The 16,459-nt window shown below is 40.7% G+C and overlaps 1 protein-coding gene and 1 pseudogene across 1 annotated transcript; one reads left to right on the top strand and one right to left on the bottom strand.

The window, feature by feature from the left end:
• Positions 1–5,892: 5,892 nt before the first annotated feature.
• On the top strand, positions 5,893–11,589 carry LOC104437109 (BTB/POZ domain-containing protein NPY1). Its single transcript, XM_010049995.3, has 5 exons — positions 5,893–6,891; positions 7,068–7,172; positions 8,627–8,696; positions 9,256–10,428; positions 10,764–11,589. Exons 2-5 carry the CDS (start codon positions 7,111–7,113, stop codon positions 11,292–11,294), a joined length of 1,836 nt encoding a protein of 611 aa, XP_010048297.2. The 5' UTR covers positions 5,893–6,891; positions 7,068–7,110; the 3' UTR covers positions 11,295–11,589.
• Positions 11,590–13,098: 1,509 nt separating this feature from the next.
• Positions 13,099–14,857, bottom strand: LOC120291342 (annotated as a pseudogene).
• Positions 14,858–16,459: the final 1,602 nt, after the last annotated feature.

Genomic DNA, 16,459 nt, shown 5'->3' with positions numbered 1-16,459 from the left:
CACCTGGTGCATTCCACATTTTTTGCCATCATAAAGGCCAGCACGGAGCTGCATTTGATCTAAGCCCTCTCGACTTGTCAAGCACTCCCTATCCTCATCAAATCAGCTAATTAAGTATGTAAACAAATCTCAGAGCAATCGGAGGGGATCTAACTTCGATACCATCTGTTATGGCACCAGCCATTACTCTTATTATATGAGCTAAGCCACCAAAGGAATACTTAAGTTGTAGTCTTTTGTGTGAGTAATTTACTTAAGTATGACATCTCAAATCTCTCTTTCATCCAAAGTAGGATTTGGAGTGTTATAAACTCTTCACTTACAGCATTAATGTCCTTGTTAATGTCAACCTAGAAAACCTTAGGATACACTCAATTGGATATGTGATTTGGGTCATTCCTTAATTATGACCATTCATCATATTTGAAATTTCAAGGAAAAGCCACACCTTATTTGTCCCTAACAATTGACTCCTGCCCTTATCTGGTCCGTTTTCGAATAAAACACATCTATTCAAGTGACCTTCGGTTCGATACTATATTGGCTTGTTTGGAATGTATAATGCCGCGAAGTTCACCATGGATGGGAGTTGGGGCTCACCATGGATGGGAGAAGGTTTGCTAAGTGATTCATTAGTAAAGATCCATCCTATGGTCCCAACTTCAATAGTTCTTTTAAAGTTTAGCCTGTTGAGAGGGACCGGTCGTTATAGTCGATGTTAGAGCCAAACTCCCTCCCATAGGCACGTGGTTGTTAGATGAGCCCAGCCAACCCTCTCTGCTAGGACAAAGAGCGACCGTGCGATTGCCACGGGAAGAGCACTCAGACAAAGTACAGCTCGTGGCAAACTATGGGATAAGGAAGCCTGATAGAACTGATTGACACATCCGATATGAGGGAAGTGTCAGTAGGCAACAGGAGCAAAGACCGGAGGTTGTCAATGCTTGAAATCAAGAGAGTTTATAACACCTCGAGGCTCATATTGAATGCTGAAAAATTGAAGTCAATGACCTCTTCGATAATTCATGAGTAAAGGCTGGTTCCCAAATGATCGCCAATCGGCTATTCCCTTTTCAAATATGAGCAGTGAGATCCAAAGTGTTTCTGCTTTTCATTTCTTCGATCACGAAGGCGAAGAGATCGGATCCAAGGCAGGTACGTACAGGTCTAGTCAATGCCAAAGGTACGATCCTTCAATGTTTGAGGTCGCATCTACCCTGAAAATAAGGTGTCCCTCAATAAATTGTTCCTGGCCAGAACTTAATTTGCACGTTACTTGCTACTTGCTAGGCAGAAATCTGGCGTCATTTGCCTTATGCCAGTCCATCTACACCAATCAGTCAATTACTGCTCGACAAACTCTGTAATTTCTTTTGCATCTTGACATATTTTCAGATGGATAGGCCACGTGACATCTTCTCAACAATACCGAAATTAATTGCTCGTGTACTATGTACGTTTTTTTAAGGTTTGCAAGTATATGTTCTCATCAATAGCTTTTAGCAGATAATTTGAAGGCACATCTAATATCGAACCAAATATATTATAAATAAATGAATATTATATACATATAATGGAATTGTTCTTCTCTTTTCCAAAAAATTCTTAGGTTCTTTCAAGAAAAGTACATATTTAAAGGAAAAACTCTTAAAATAGTGATGTAAATATGAACGGGTAAATATGTTGGGAGAATTTATAAATGTAGTGAAATGGACTATGTATGACAACTATATGATCAAGAGAATTCTTTAAATTCTCGTAAGAAAATTTTGAGGGAAGAATATTTTAGAACATATATATCTAATTATATTCATCAAAGTAAATAATCTGATTAATTTCATTAGAATGAGAAGATATTATTATCATAAGTTTGAGTGGAATTGACTACATTAGGCAGGGTATGTTATGTGATGAATAGAAAAAGAAAAAAATATACAATGGAGATATTGACTTTGTAATTTGGAATAGAACTTTCAGCACAACAAACTGACAAATACGAAACAATTTATAGGAAATAGAAAAGGAAAAAAAGAAAAGAAAAGGAATATACTACTTTTCGTCCATTAACTTTTCGGCTTTTGTTAGACTAAAAGCATGTGCTTTTGATTTGTCTAATTAAGTCATTTACTTTTACAATTTTTCTAGTCAAAGTCTCCCACTTTCAAATATTACCGGCATAATTATGACTGGATAAAATTTAGTCAATATGGAGGCCTATTTGGACACCACCATCGTAAAATTCAGCCAATCTAAACAATATCGGAATAAGATTGCGTATAAATTTAACCAATGTGGCCACAATTGTGGATGTCCATGTGGGAAAAATAGTTATCCATGTCTTTGCCGAGTGTTATGTCAATTGAATTTAGCATGATTTGATGTCGAAGGGACTTATTAAGAAAATTTATGAAAGTAAATAATTCAATTAGACTATTAAAAGTACAAAAGCGATTAGATAATGCGTGAAAATGTAGTGATGAAAAATAGAATTCATACTAGAAATCTACAACAGTATAGTTTGATTATACTTTCCACAATCTGTTATGTGGTAGAGGAAATATAGATAAATATTAATCGATCAAATAACATGGAGTATAAAATAGTTTGGTTCAATTCAATATAAAATGTAACGGAATACAATATTGGAGTTATTTTTGAGTAATTAAAGAATGGTGATTATGCTTAAAAATGACAAAATAATAATGTCAAATTTAAAAACAAAAATGCGTCTACATTAATACAATTATAGTTTAAAAAAAAAAGATGTTTAGAAGCGTAAAGTGATTTTTTATACCAGACAAACCAACCTACATGATTCGATCATATAACATTAATGTTTCATGATATTTTTTCTAAGATTATTTAATTTTTGTGGTTATTCTTATTGCTGTAACTCTAGAATCCACTATATTTCCTTATAAGGTGAATGTGAAAAAGTAAAGAAGGAGGTTTAGTGAAATACAAATTTTTAAATGTGAAGCCCATGTGAAGCATTGGCAACTACATTAGTATTATACTGAAAGTGATTTTTACACTTTTATTTTTGGTCAGAGACTTCTACACATTACATGCACTAGACTATAATTGAGGGAGTTTTTTTTTTCTTTTTCAAAAGAAAATTTAAGAATTTTTGGAAGAAAAAGTGAAATATCAGAGGAAAATTTCTTAACAATAAGTATTAAAATTGACTTATGAGAATGAGAAAACATTTTTGAAAACTTAAGAGAAATAAAATTTTAAAACATTAACATGGTTATAGGTGTTGGTAGGTTAGGTATAATAAGAAATATCTAAAGAAGTAAACACTAAAATAACTTTACGAATATGATAGTTTAATTATATCTATAGTTTCTCATGTAATCCATTCTATTATGCATGATATATGACGGGATAAAACTTAATGCCTTTTACCGTAAGCACGACAACTTATTATTTGCCATATCATCATAATTAAATAACATTAATTATGACATAATGTTTTAATTAGCACTACATACAAAAGAATTGGAGCATCAACCTTATGTTTTATTTGACAAAACGACATTGCGTTTCAAATTGGAATCTCTAGGTCCAACCCTCCTAAATTCGAATACCAGTTCAACTTCTTCAAGAACTCACTTTTATATCTATGCAATATGTAAATGACACTTTGATAATAATACCAACCGTGTTTCCATAGTCATTCGAATTAAATCATTGAAAAAAAGATATAAATAATTAATGAATTTTTAATTTGTTGAATGTAATTCCTAAACTTTTAATACATGTTCAATTTGGTCATTAAATTGTATAAAAATATTCAATATTGTTCATGAACTTGAGCTAATGGAATGATAACATTAGACTATTTATATAGTTTATGGACTAGATTGAAAATTTACTAAATTTCTAGAGTTGTATTAAACAAGTTAAAAGTTTAGAGACCACATTTATGTTTGATCAAAATTCAGAAATCATTTATGTAATTATCTCCAAATTATTTGTATGCAAATAAAATGATAAGTTGGACCAATTTGACAAAATCAGTATTAAAGCTTGTCTAGCCATGGGAATAGGAGCCTCCTCTTTTGCAATCGATTGTAATCGGCACATTCTCTATCCTTATTTGCATTGGCAATTTCACTTGCTTAATAGATCTATTTCAGGAAAAAAAATATTAAACAAAATTTTTGTCTCCAACCAAGAGGATCATGGAAAGAGCTTATCACATCATTGAGCAGCAGACTTTGGATTATCACAACCTACAAAAGGCACATCATGTTGAGTAACTATTAACAAAAGTTTTTCCGACATTTATTACATTTTAAAATCAATGCTCCAATGAAAAAAAAAATTAACTTTTCCGTTTTCTTTCCCCCGGTTCCTCACGCAATCGATCGAAACCATATAGATATTCCTTCAACTCAACACAGGTTGTCAAAAGGATCTCAACGACCCACCAAAGCACGGGTAGCTAAGGATCCTTTGGAAAATGGAAATCTCGATGTCCATCCTAATGATGTGTAAAATAATCTTCTTCCTTTGAATTATGATATCTCTCGATTTTTTTTCTCTATCCTTATTTGCATTGGCAATTTCACTTGCTTAATAGATTTATTTCAAGAAAAAATATTAAACAATTTTTTTTTGTCTCCAACCAAGAGGATCATGGAAAGAGCTTATCACATCATTAAGCAGCATAGTTTGGATTATCACAACCTACAAAAGGCACATCATGTTGAGTAACTGTTAACAAAAGTTTTTCCAACATTTATTACATTTTAAAATCGATTTTCCAATGAAAAAAAAAAATTAACTTTTCCGTTTTCTTTCCCCCGGTTCCTCACGCAATCAATCGAATCAATATGGATATTCCTTCAACTCAACACAGGTTGTCAAAAGGATCTCAACAACCCACCAAAGCACGGGGAGCTAAGGATCCTTTGGAAAATGAAAATCTCGATGTCCATTCTAATGATGTGTAAAACAGTCGTCTTCCTTTGAATTATGATATCTCTCGATATTTTTCCTTCGGAGCATCGATACTTTAATAGTTTTATAGCATGTCTCGGATTATCAGTTGGAATGAACCATTTTTTCACGAGGTCATTTATTATTATGAGGAGTAAGTTGCTTTTCAAATGAGAGTGCATCAGAATTTTTACTCTCCCTTGTACCTCAAGTAAAAAGGGCGAGAACCCTTAAGACAAAGGATTTATTTTTTGCCCGAAAAATGAAATTGACCAATTTCTTTTTCCCCCTCTCCACATGAAACGGTTGACTCGTTTTACGATCGAAGTCAAATTGACCAACACAATAATAGGTATTTCATCCACCCTCCCTTGCCTAGGTGTGGGTAGCTACCATACCACCCTATCCAACGGTAACCAGAGCAAGCTCTGATGTGAAGTCTACTTTCTCCATCAAGAGGCTCCAAATTTTCTATCTATCTTTCTCTTCTCAATAGAAAGAGAATACGAAGGACAGCGCAAGGACTTTCACCCTAATATGGTTATCTCATTTATTTTTTTCTTTAAGCCTTTTAAGAACATGCTTAAGTCTAAAAAACCCTTAAGACGAAGGGTTTATTTTTTGCCCAAAAAATGAAATCGACCAATTTCTTTTTCCCGCTCTCCCCATGAAACGGTTGACTCGTTTTACATTCGGAGTCAAATTTCCCTTTCCCTGCCCGAATTAAGCCGAACCGAATAATGGTACCAGCACAGCACCAAAAAAGTCAAAAGACAGAGCCGAGCTACGCGTCGCGTCGCACCACCACGGGACACGGCGAGGGCAGGGAGCCGAAATTCGGGGGCAGAGCGGGGGGCAAAAGGGTCCGCCGGGGGGGTTGGCGTGCATTAACGGCAATTTTTTTAGCGCAAAAGCGAGGAGGGAAGGAGGGGGGAAGGGAGAGAAAGAAAAGTCGTCGTCCCCTGCCTCTGAGCCACCCTGTACTACTCTCTCTGCAGCTGTAACCTCTACTCTGCTTTACTTTTAGTCCACCCCTACACGCATCGCCATTACACACGCTCCAGTCCCACTACTACACTTCACGCACTCGCAACAAACACGTCCCAACAACGCCCCCCCTCCCCCTTCTCCCTCTCCTTCTCTCCCTCTCTGTTTTTCTCTGTTTTCTGCAGAATTCAGGGCCAGCGGGAAGAGGAGAGAGAGAGCCCGGGCCACGGAGAGGAGGGGACAGGAGTGCCAGGTGTCATCACGGTTTGCAACCCAGAGAGGGGAAAGAGAGAGAGAGAGAGAACTGGGTGGTGGGTTTTAGAGAGAGAGAGGGGGTGGTGAGTGGTGAGATGGCATCGAGATTCGAGCCGGTTTGTGGGGAGTGAGGAGGAAGGGGGAAATCGTCGGGGCGGATCAGGATGATTTAAAGCAAAGGCGGCGAGAATTTATGATTTCACTTCATCCGATTGACAACTCTCTCTCTCTCTCTTCTCTCTCCATATGACGCCATAGTTTCTCACCAACTTTTCTCTAGCGAATTTGCCCTTGGGTTGTTTCCTTTCCCATTTTCTCCCCAGAGGGTATACTTCTTTTTCCACATATTTCTATTCATCATTGCTCCCTGCTGTGCATGTACGAACTCTCTCTCTCTCTCTCTCGCGCTCGCTAAGCCATTGATGTCTTGAGAAACTTGGCTCAACCGCCCTTCTTTGCTTGTCCTTCACTCCTCCCCTCTGCTTCCAACTTCTTTCCTTCTCCACTCTGGAAAAAAAAAGATAAGGCGGCTTCTTGCTCTGCCCTTTCTTCCTCATAGCATTTTCCTTCTCCTGTGTCTTCTTTCTAGCGAACGAAAGTTCCTTCTCTCGCGTTCTCTACTTGGAATGGCGTCCGTTAGAGCATCATGAAGGTCTCGAGCCTGGTGGGATTGTCTCCGTGACGGGTTAGCTCGTTCAAGTGAGAATTTTTCTCTCTTTCCAACGAGCAAGATAGTTCGTGGCACATAGCGAGTCCACTGTTTTCAGATTCCACTACTTTCCTCTGGCTTAGTGTCAGTTCTTCTCTAGGCTCGAAGCCCGCCATTTCTGTGTGACGAAAGAAATTTCTTTTTTCTCGTGGCCATTTTCCGACAGGAAAAAAAGGGTTGCTCTGTTCCTCTGCGAAAGATTACGGAAAATGAAGTTCATGAAGTTGGGATCCAAGCCAGATGCGTTCCTTGCAGATGGAAAATCTATCAGGTGAGATGAGAACGGTCCATTGTTTATTCTGTTCTGTACCAGTCCTGTTTACGTTCCTGTCTCTGCGAGCATGATATGAGCTGTGCGTGTGTACTTTTTTGTGTTGTTTTCTTGTCTTAATATAACCCTTGATCGCCCTCGGTTTTTGTAATAACAAATTGCCCATGCACTTTCTGTGGGGGGGCTTGTGGGTTCTTATGGGCTCGTTTGCATCTTCGTTCTTGGGGGTATTTCAGTACTTGGGACAGCGCATCTCTTTGTGGGATCAGTATTCAATTTCCTGTATCAGCCTGGCAGTGATTCTGTGTCTGCTGATTTTTATGGGGGTGAAATGCCTCCGCAAGGAAGAATTTGGCTGTAAACTACGAAGTCGAGGTAATAATTGGACAGAAGCTGTGCAAATTTATGATTAAGTATTGTGTTGTATTATATATATATATATATATATATAGAAGAGAGAAGAAAAGGTTGCTTTTCTTTCCTGGACAATGTGGGGGATCTGGTGCCCTTGAGGTTGTGGTCCAGCTTTTGGACTTACCTTTTTTGAGTTAGTGGTCCAAACGGGGGGAAAAGTCACATGGGGTGGCCAAGCCCTTTAATCATCAGAAAGAGTAATTCTTTTATCTCTGGAGAATAATGAGCTATGATTCTAACACGAGGTCGAGGCCTTTTGCTCTCAATCATTATGGATGAGCTTTAGTAGGAACCACTATTTGCTTTGAATCTCACATGTTTAGAGCGGAAAGGGGAAGATATTTAATGGGGTTGTTTTGCTGTCCTCCTTCATTTGACAGTGTTGAAAGGGAAATACTTGATGGTAAGTAAACACGTGGTTCCACTTTGCAAGAGGAATTGTGACCCAGAGGTAACTCGGTTTGGTGGCGGTTTCTCTCGAATTATGGCAGTAAAGTGTGTGACTATTCGAATTGGAATGATTTGGAAATGAGACGCAACACATTACCCAGAGGCGCAGAGTTGCAAAGGTCGACTGAAACATGACTACTGTCTATGCTTGGACGGGCCATGAGAAATAAGAACGCAACAAAATGTGTAATGGGTGATCCAATCTCACACTAAGATAAAAACCTACCAGTTCACTTATATTGTTTTGTGACTAGCAAGATCCATTGACTAAATATCTGAATCAAGCCTCAGTATGTGATCACTAATAGAGATCCAGATATTACCAATAAACACTTATCTTATACAAGTTGTAAATGTGAAATAAGCAGATATTTTCTTCGTCATTTGCCTTTTCCTATGTATATATTGGACAGTGCTCATTAGAAAGATATGTTTCTTCCTTCATCCTAATGGCATCAATGTTATAGTCAACCTTCTAGCTGATTGTTGGACTTTTAATTGCTGTTTTTGTTACTATGAAGCTGATTTCCATCGCAATTTAATTCATTGACATTCTTTGTTGGCTAAGCATTGTGAATGTACTGATTTAGGTATATATCTGCGGAACTGGCGACGGACATTGCCATATGTGTTGGTGAGGTTAAGTTCTACCTTCATAAGGTATGGAAACGCATCTTTCGATGCTGCCTCTAGTGTGCTGGAGAATGTTGTCTCAGCATTTATTTTTCTCCCGTGTGTAGGACTAGTTTATTTTGACATTACACTGCCTCATCTCAATTTGATGCTTATTTTTGCATTTGATGTGTAAGAACATGAAATTGTGAAAGCTACCATAGACATCCGCAATTACCGATAGGATTTTAAGTGTGTGAATTTGTCTATCCTATTATCTTAGTTCATTCATTTTTAGTCACTGCAGCTAACTTAGTATATTATATGCACACCCTTCCCCAAGAAAGGCATCAATACCAGACTAAGTACCAACTCTCCAATGCAAATATATTGACAGATCTTAGCCTGTCATTTTTCTGACTTCTGCTGTAACAGGATGAAGGCATGATGTCGTACAGCAGTTGAAGGCATCAATTATTTTTACATTACTTTTGAAGTTCATCTGATTTTTTTTTTCCCAAGTTTGTTTTGTGACCATTGTCATGCACAAACCATGTACATTCCTTTTCTAGCTGATCTGATCTATTTTCTTCAAACGCATCCGCAGTTCCCTCTCTTGTCCAAGAGCTATCGCATGCAGAAGTTAGTGCAGAAGGCTCATGAGGAGAATTCTGATGAAATTAATTTGGTTGATTTCCCTGGAGGACCAAAGGCTTTTGAGATTTGTGCAAAATTCTGTTATGGGATGACAGTTACTCTTAATGCTTACGACGTTGTGGCTGCTCGTTGTGCAGCCGAATACCTTGAGATGACTGAGGATGTTGATAGGGGTAACTTGATTTTCAAAATCGAGGTATTTCTCAATTCCAGTATCTTTCGGAGCTGGAAGGATTCCATCATTGTTCTTCAAACTACAAGGTCTCTACTTCCATGGTCCAATGACCTCAAGATAGTTGGGAGATGTATAGATTCTATTGCCTCAAAGACTTCTATTGATCCTACAAGTGTCCATTGGTCATACACACACAATCGCAAATTAGCTTCGGCAGATAGAATTGTTGAGGAGGGGATAAAGTTTCGGGAGAGAATGGAATCTGTACCCAAAGATTGGTGGATTGAAGATCTATGTGAGCTGGATATTGATCTGTTCAAGCGAGTGATCGTGACAGTGAAGTCAAAAGGACGGATGGATGCGAGTGTGATTGGAGAGGCTCTCAGAACTTATGCTGTCAGATGGTTGCCGGATTCTGTTGATGCTTTGGTTTCAGATGCCAACCAATTCAGAAACAAATCTCTTCTTGAAACTATCATTGCTTTGTTGCCATCTGAAGTTAATTCCGGTTCTTGTAGTTTTTTGCTAAAACTACTAAAAATGGCTACCTTGGTGGCAACAGATGGTTTGGTAAGGGAACAATTGGTGAAAAGAGTTAGTCTGATGTTGCATGAGGCATCAGTGATGGATTTGTTAATTCCTTGTCGGGCTCCACATAGCACAAAATATGATGTAGAATTGGTGAAGTGCCTTCTGAAGCAATATCTATCACATGGGAATTATGGCAGGGACTATGGCATCAAGAATAACGAAGTTGGAAATGGCATGATCCTTTTGGAGCATGATTCTTTGATAAATGTTGGTAAACTGGTAGATGGGTATCTCATGGAAATAGCACATGATCCGAATCTGCCACTATCAAGTTTCATCGAGTTATCACAGTCAATTCCTGATTCAGCGAGACCGATTCATGATACCTTGTACAGATCAATTGACATATATCTGAAGGTAACATTTCCTGCATTCATCATATCCGGTTCATTTTTAGATGCTATACTCTCTCTCTCTCTCTCTCTCTCTCTCTCTCTCTGATCTTGTGCTCTATTAATCCTGCTGCAGGCTGTTGTTCTCGCTTGTTTTTCATAATGACCTTATGTTTTTTGATTTTGACTATTAACCTGAAGCGCTCATTCTTTGCATGCTTAAGGTTTGGCATACCACATGATCTTTTGCATGGAGAGGGCACTTGTCGTTGCTGGTTTAGCAAGTGAAATTGGTGGAGAACCTACTCCAAATCATATGAAAGAAAGGGCATACCTCTAATAACGTTTCTTTGGCCACAGGAACATCCGAGCTTGACAAAATCTGAAAGAAAAAGGATATGTGGGTTGATGGACGTCAAGAAACTGACCATGGAGGCATCCATCCATGCTGCGCAGAATGAGCGTCTCCCACTTCGGGTTGTTGTCCAAGTTCTTTATTTCGAGCAGGTCAGAGGGGCTCAAGGCCTCAACAGCACTCAGCGAGACACTTCGTGCTCCACGACGAACACCGATGAGGAATCAGAGAAGATGACCACGGAAAGTTGCAGGAAGCTCGAGAAACAGATGAGCCACATGAAGATTGATAACGGCGAAGCGAAGAAGAACCGGAAGCTGGCCAAGAAATCTAGCAGGAACAGCCAAAGCGGGGCCCAGTTGCTTCCCTCGAGATCGAGGAGGATATTCGATAAACTGTGGCCCATCGGCAAGGGGCACGGGGAGCACAAGAGCTCGGAGACATCCGGGAGTTCTCAGAGCCCGACGTCTGTGGTTCCTGCAGATACCAGGTCTTCCGCATCGTCCATGAGACGCAGGCGGCACTCTATATCCTAGGAAATTCTTCATACCTGTTCAGTGCAGAAAATTTTAGGCTGCTCCCAAGTGTAAAAAAAGTGGTAGAAACCTCGGTAGGCGTCAGCTTCGTTTGCCTCGGTGGTATGGATGCTTTCACTTCGTAAAGACTTTGCTGCTGCTTAATTCTTAAATTCTGTGAATTCATGAATCGAGGGTGGTGAGTATTCTGCTCTCTGAAGTGGCTTCTTGCTTTCTCTGTGGAAGCTTAACTATGCCAAAAACAAGGAACTTTGTCATGAGCAAATTATTCAAACACTTGTTCGAATTCTGGCAGCATGATTCGACCATGACCCTTGTTCCAGCCTTAAGTGAGGATCGGCACCTCCTAGCTTACCATATCTTGGGTTTTGATAAAGTGCTCCTCTCTGTCTGGCATGCTTGAACTTTCTTTTCGAACACTTTGGGGCCAAGAATTCACATCAAGGAAATCGGAACAAGATGTGTGCACTCGGCTTGTTCGACTTGGCATTTAATTGTCTAATGACTCAAATTCTTTTTACCAAGCAGTGCAACTTGGAACAAATTGTCATGTTTATCTATATATATATTTAATATAATATTGCAAGTACTTTAAACATGGCACCAAAGTATTCAGAGGTTACAATTAATTTTTTTTCTATTACCCAAATTTCGATATAGATAATTTAAACAGTTTATGCCATTTTCACAATTTCACAACATGATTTCTTAGATTTTCCCATAACTTCCATAATTTCTGGAAATCAACAGACAATTCGAATATCTTTTCAAATTAAGAAAACTTGCATAACATAGTGCGCTCACCACTAATTAATGTTGTTGCAATCCAATGACGAGACGAACTAGACGGCCCCGTGGACCAGGTCGGTTTTCCAAACTTTTAGTTCCTAGGTTGCCTTCTTCAAGCGGTCATACGCCTTTTTAGAGAGCATCGAATTACCTAACTTTGATGTCCATGTGAAGCTCCCATTAATTGTAGCAAGAATGCCACAATCCACTACCCCATAACTTTTAGAGAAATACATTTTTTGGTGACAAGTATTCTTACTCATTGGTCTGCGAATTCAACTTTGCAAAAGCATATCTTTGAACGAGGCATCGAAATCATGTGCTCTATAATCCCAAGGGTTCCCAATGATTGGTGGAGTGCTTGGTCATGTCAAAAAGTGTCCACGGAAGTTTGCCGATCACCGTCAACAAGGGCAAGACAGGGGTTACCAGAAAGCTTGATAAAACCATAAAAAGTTTTCAATTGAAGTACATCACCTACCATAAAGTTCAAATGCCGAAAATTCGATAGAGCACATCACTTATTGTGATTATTTTTAAATAATTATGATATTTAAGTAATTGATTGAAAAGTTATATAACACTCGATAAAAAAAAAGTTATTATACCGAAATGAGCTGTGTATAATAATTATGACATTCAAATGATTTCGGTCATTTAGATTTCAGAGCATCAACGACTTTTTCACGCTCTCGATGGATACCTATGCACTTCGTCAAAACCCAGGCATAAAAAATGCGTACGACCTTCATCCTTTCGTTCACTAAAAACAACACACCATAAATTGTCCACATGACATCACTCGCCGGCTTCTGAACGTGGCGAAACAAGGGCCGTTCCTAAAGATATCAAAGAACTACGGCAGTAGCGTAACGACAAGATTACTGTAACTGCGCTCCCTAATAAAAAACCACACAACGAAGAGAAAAAATGCTTTTTTTTTTCTTTCTTTTTTTCATATGCCGGGCTTACATTTCATATGCGAACTGAATCCCACCAACCAAAACAGAACACGTCTCGCGTGACACGTAGTTTAAGAATTAAATCAAAAATAGGGTAGATGCAAAGCATCAAATCCCATTATTTTTTTTCTAGTTACTAGAATTTTTCTAGGGTTTTCCAGCGTGCCCTCCATAGATATTTTCATGGACCCATTGCAGCTTAGCCTTTCACCACTCGCAGCAGATTTTTTTAAAAAAACCACACAAATGGAAAAATGGCAAAAAAATAAAAATAAAACAATGGACAAAGGCAAAAAGCTCAAGCGATGTTCCATGACTGTACTAACTCAGCCAACGCGACCTGAGCCGACCCGCCGGGACTGAGCGCCGCCTGCGCTTCCTTCTTGAGATGCTGCATCCGCTCCCTGATGGCCTCGCCCTCCGGTCCCATCAGCCCTCGGATCCGCCGCTCCACCTCCGCCGCGCTCACCGACCGCTCCTCCCCCGCCGCCTCCTCCATCGGCAGCGCGACCCTCATCGCCTCCACCATGAACACCCGGTTCTGCCGCTGCTCCGCGTAGAGCGGCCACGCGATCATCGGCACCCCCGCGCACACGGCCTCGAGCACCGAGTTCCACCCGCAGTGGGTCACGAACCCTCCCGTCGCGCCGTGGTTCAACACCGCCACCTGCGGGGCCCACGACTTCACGACGATGCCCCTCCCCGCGGTCCGCTCCAGGAACCCCTCCGGGAGAAGCGCCCCCAGGTCCGGCTCCGCCGTGGAGACGGCCTTGTGGCCTTTGCCGGTGGCCGGGCTCCGGACCACCCATAGGAACCGGTGGCCGCTCCTCTCGAGCCCCGTCGCTATCTCCTTCAGCTGCTCGGTGGAGAACACCCCGAGGCTCCCGAAGCTCAGGAACACGACGCTTCCTCTCGGCTGCGAGTCCAACCATGTCAAGCACTCCGGCTTGTCGTTACCTGGGCCGCCGCCGGTCCCGGCTTTTCCGCCACTCCCGCTCGAGACGAGGGGCCCGATGCAGTAAAGCGGAGGGGTCGGCCCGTCGGGCACGCATTTACCGTCCCGGATGGCTTTCACGGCTTCCTCCTCGAGCTTCTCCAACGTGTTCGCTATAATCCCGGACGCCATCAGCATGTTCGTCGCGCTCTCCAGCAAGAGCTCGTAGGCCCGGTCGTTGCGGTCTTGCACCAGTTCGGCGAGGTCGGAAGGCAGCAACGGCGGCGCGCCGGGGAAGCGGAGGACGGTGTCGGTGGCGAGGTCCTTCAAGCTTTTGGTGGTGGTCCTGTGGAGGACGGGCAAGCCGAGGAAGACGGTCAAGCCGCATCCCGACGAGCTGAAGAAGTAGTAGCAGGGGATGCCGAGACCGCGCGCGACCGACAGGGCGTTTGTGCAGAAGAAGTCGATGACGAGGGCCTGGACGCGGTGGGTCTCGGAGATGGAGACAAGGGCGCGGTGGACGTTGGGGTTGTTGAGGCGGAGGAGCTCGAGGGCGAGGGTCTCGAGGTGCGGGGAGGTGGTGGAGTAGTCGGGAGGGAGGGAGGTGGGAGGCAGGTGGTGGAAGGTGATGGAAGGGTGGGCGGCGGAGACGGCGGTGATGTAGGAGGAGATGGAGCCGCCTTCGTAGGCTTGGCTGGGGAGGAGGACGTGGATGGAGAGGGAAAGATGGCGGGTGAGGAGGAGCTTACCCAGCTCCACCATGGGGTGAGGTGGCCGATGGCCGGTGCAGAATACAGAACCACCGCCTGCTCCTTCATGATGGGTGGCTCTGGGGATCGGCGGATTGGGAAAATCTCGAGAGATATGTGCTCCTTTGGTCAAGTGTAAGCAGATCTATTTTACATGTCAAAAAAGCAGATGAATTTATAGTTGAATTTAGGTTGACCGGGTCATACCTGTTTCTTGTGTATATGTTTAAAAACTAAATTCGGATCTTTTAAGAAGTCTTTCAGTTTGTAGGAGGGATATGTTGTCTAAAAGTTCTAAAATTTATTACGCCTCCTAAAATTTATATATATATATATATATATATATAATTAAGTTTAAAATTTATTAAATTAATGCAATGAAGTCCTTGTGTTAACATTAGGGGTGATTGGATCTAGTGTGGGTAGAGTCAAGACTTGGATTCTATACCTAATCATATTATAATAAGTTCCTAATTTTGGACTATATACTTGATTCTATTTACAGTGGACCTTGTTTTGGGACCATTCTCTTTTTTTAGTCCGGTTCTTGGGTCAATCTTATTTCCATTGGAATCTGTTTTGTAATTTCTTGATATCCTATGCAGTTTTGAATTTTACATTAATACGTAAGAAAACAATATAATCTTCTTAATTTGTATTGAAACATTAAACATATATAATTAATAAGTACATGAATTTTTTTGACTAAACGAAAATTAAGGACTCATAAGATTGATTACCATAAATAAACATCATAAGGCAAAGTAAAAATCCTATGATTGCGGAGTGATTTTGATTTGTCTATCTTAGGCTTTGCAAACTAATTCTGTAATGTCTAGGCCTCCACTGTATAATATTGTCCACTTTGAGTCACCCGCTCTAGCGTGGACGAACCGTCATTCCAGCCACGGCATTTTCCCTCACAGCTTTAAAACGCATTATGTAGGGGCAGAGGCCATCCCATAGGCCTTCCCTCTTCCAAGCTATAATATTGTCTTCTTTGGGCCCCGCACTAGCGTGGATGCACCTCGGTCCCCACACGTGCGCAAGGAAGAGGTCCATCTCTTGTCCCACATCGCCTAGGGAGAAAGTCCTAGGCTAACTTATAAGGCTTAGGTCCCTCTAATTGTACATACGCGTTTTCTTAGGGTAGTATGAACTGTCTCGAGAGGAACAAAACCGTGAGGACTTAGTGTTCAAAGTGGACAATATGTGTATAGTGGAGACCCGAGATGTTATAAATTCAAAGTTCAATAAAAGACAATTGGAAGCAAATTTTCAGAGTGATTTCTTGGTTTCCTCCCCATGACTGTGGAGTGTGGACTAGTGGTGCCAAAATGGTCAATAAAGTGGCAGTCATTCTTGGATAAAAATGACTCATAATCCTTCTTTTTCTCGTATTTCCTTCGCAATCTCTCTCCTCTCTCTCCAAATGCACTCTTCAGGGTTTCCCTGTGTTTCCATGACCTAAGTAGCACCGACATTGACACGCGACACGTAATACAACACAACATGCCAAAACGTCGTTTATCAAAAAATAAATAATTCTGACATGTTGGGACACGTTGTATATTAAATGTATATTTTTATATAAACATAATAAATGATCATTTTTATGATTATTTCCATCAAATTAATTTTATTCAAACTCACAAATAAATAAATAATTAAAAAAAACCTAGAATGAATTTATACTAAAAGTATTAATTAACCATTTATAAATATTATTCA

This window comes from Eucalyptus grandis, chromosome 3 (assembly GCF_016545825.1).
Source record: "Eucalyptus grandis isolate ANBG69807.140 chromosome 3, ASM1654582v1, whole genome shotgun sequence".
In the NCBI taxonomy this organism is placed as follows: Eukaryota; Viridiplantae; Streptophyta; class Magnoliopsida; order Myrtales; family Myrtaceae; genus Eucalyptus; species Eucalyptus grandis.
Note: the sequence above shows the minus strand (reverse complement) of the source record. Positions and strands in the feature narration are given on the sequence as shown.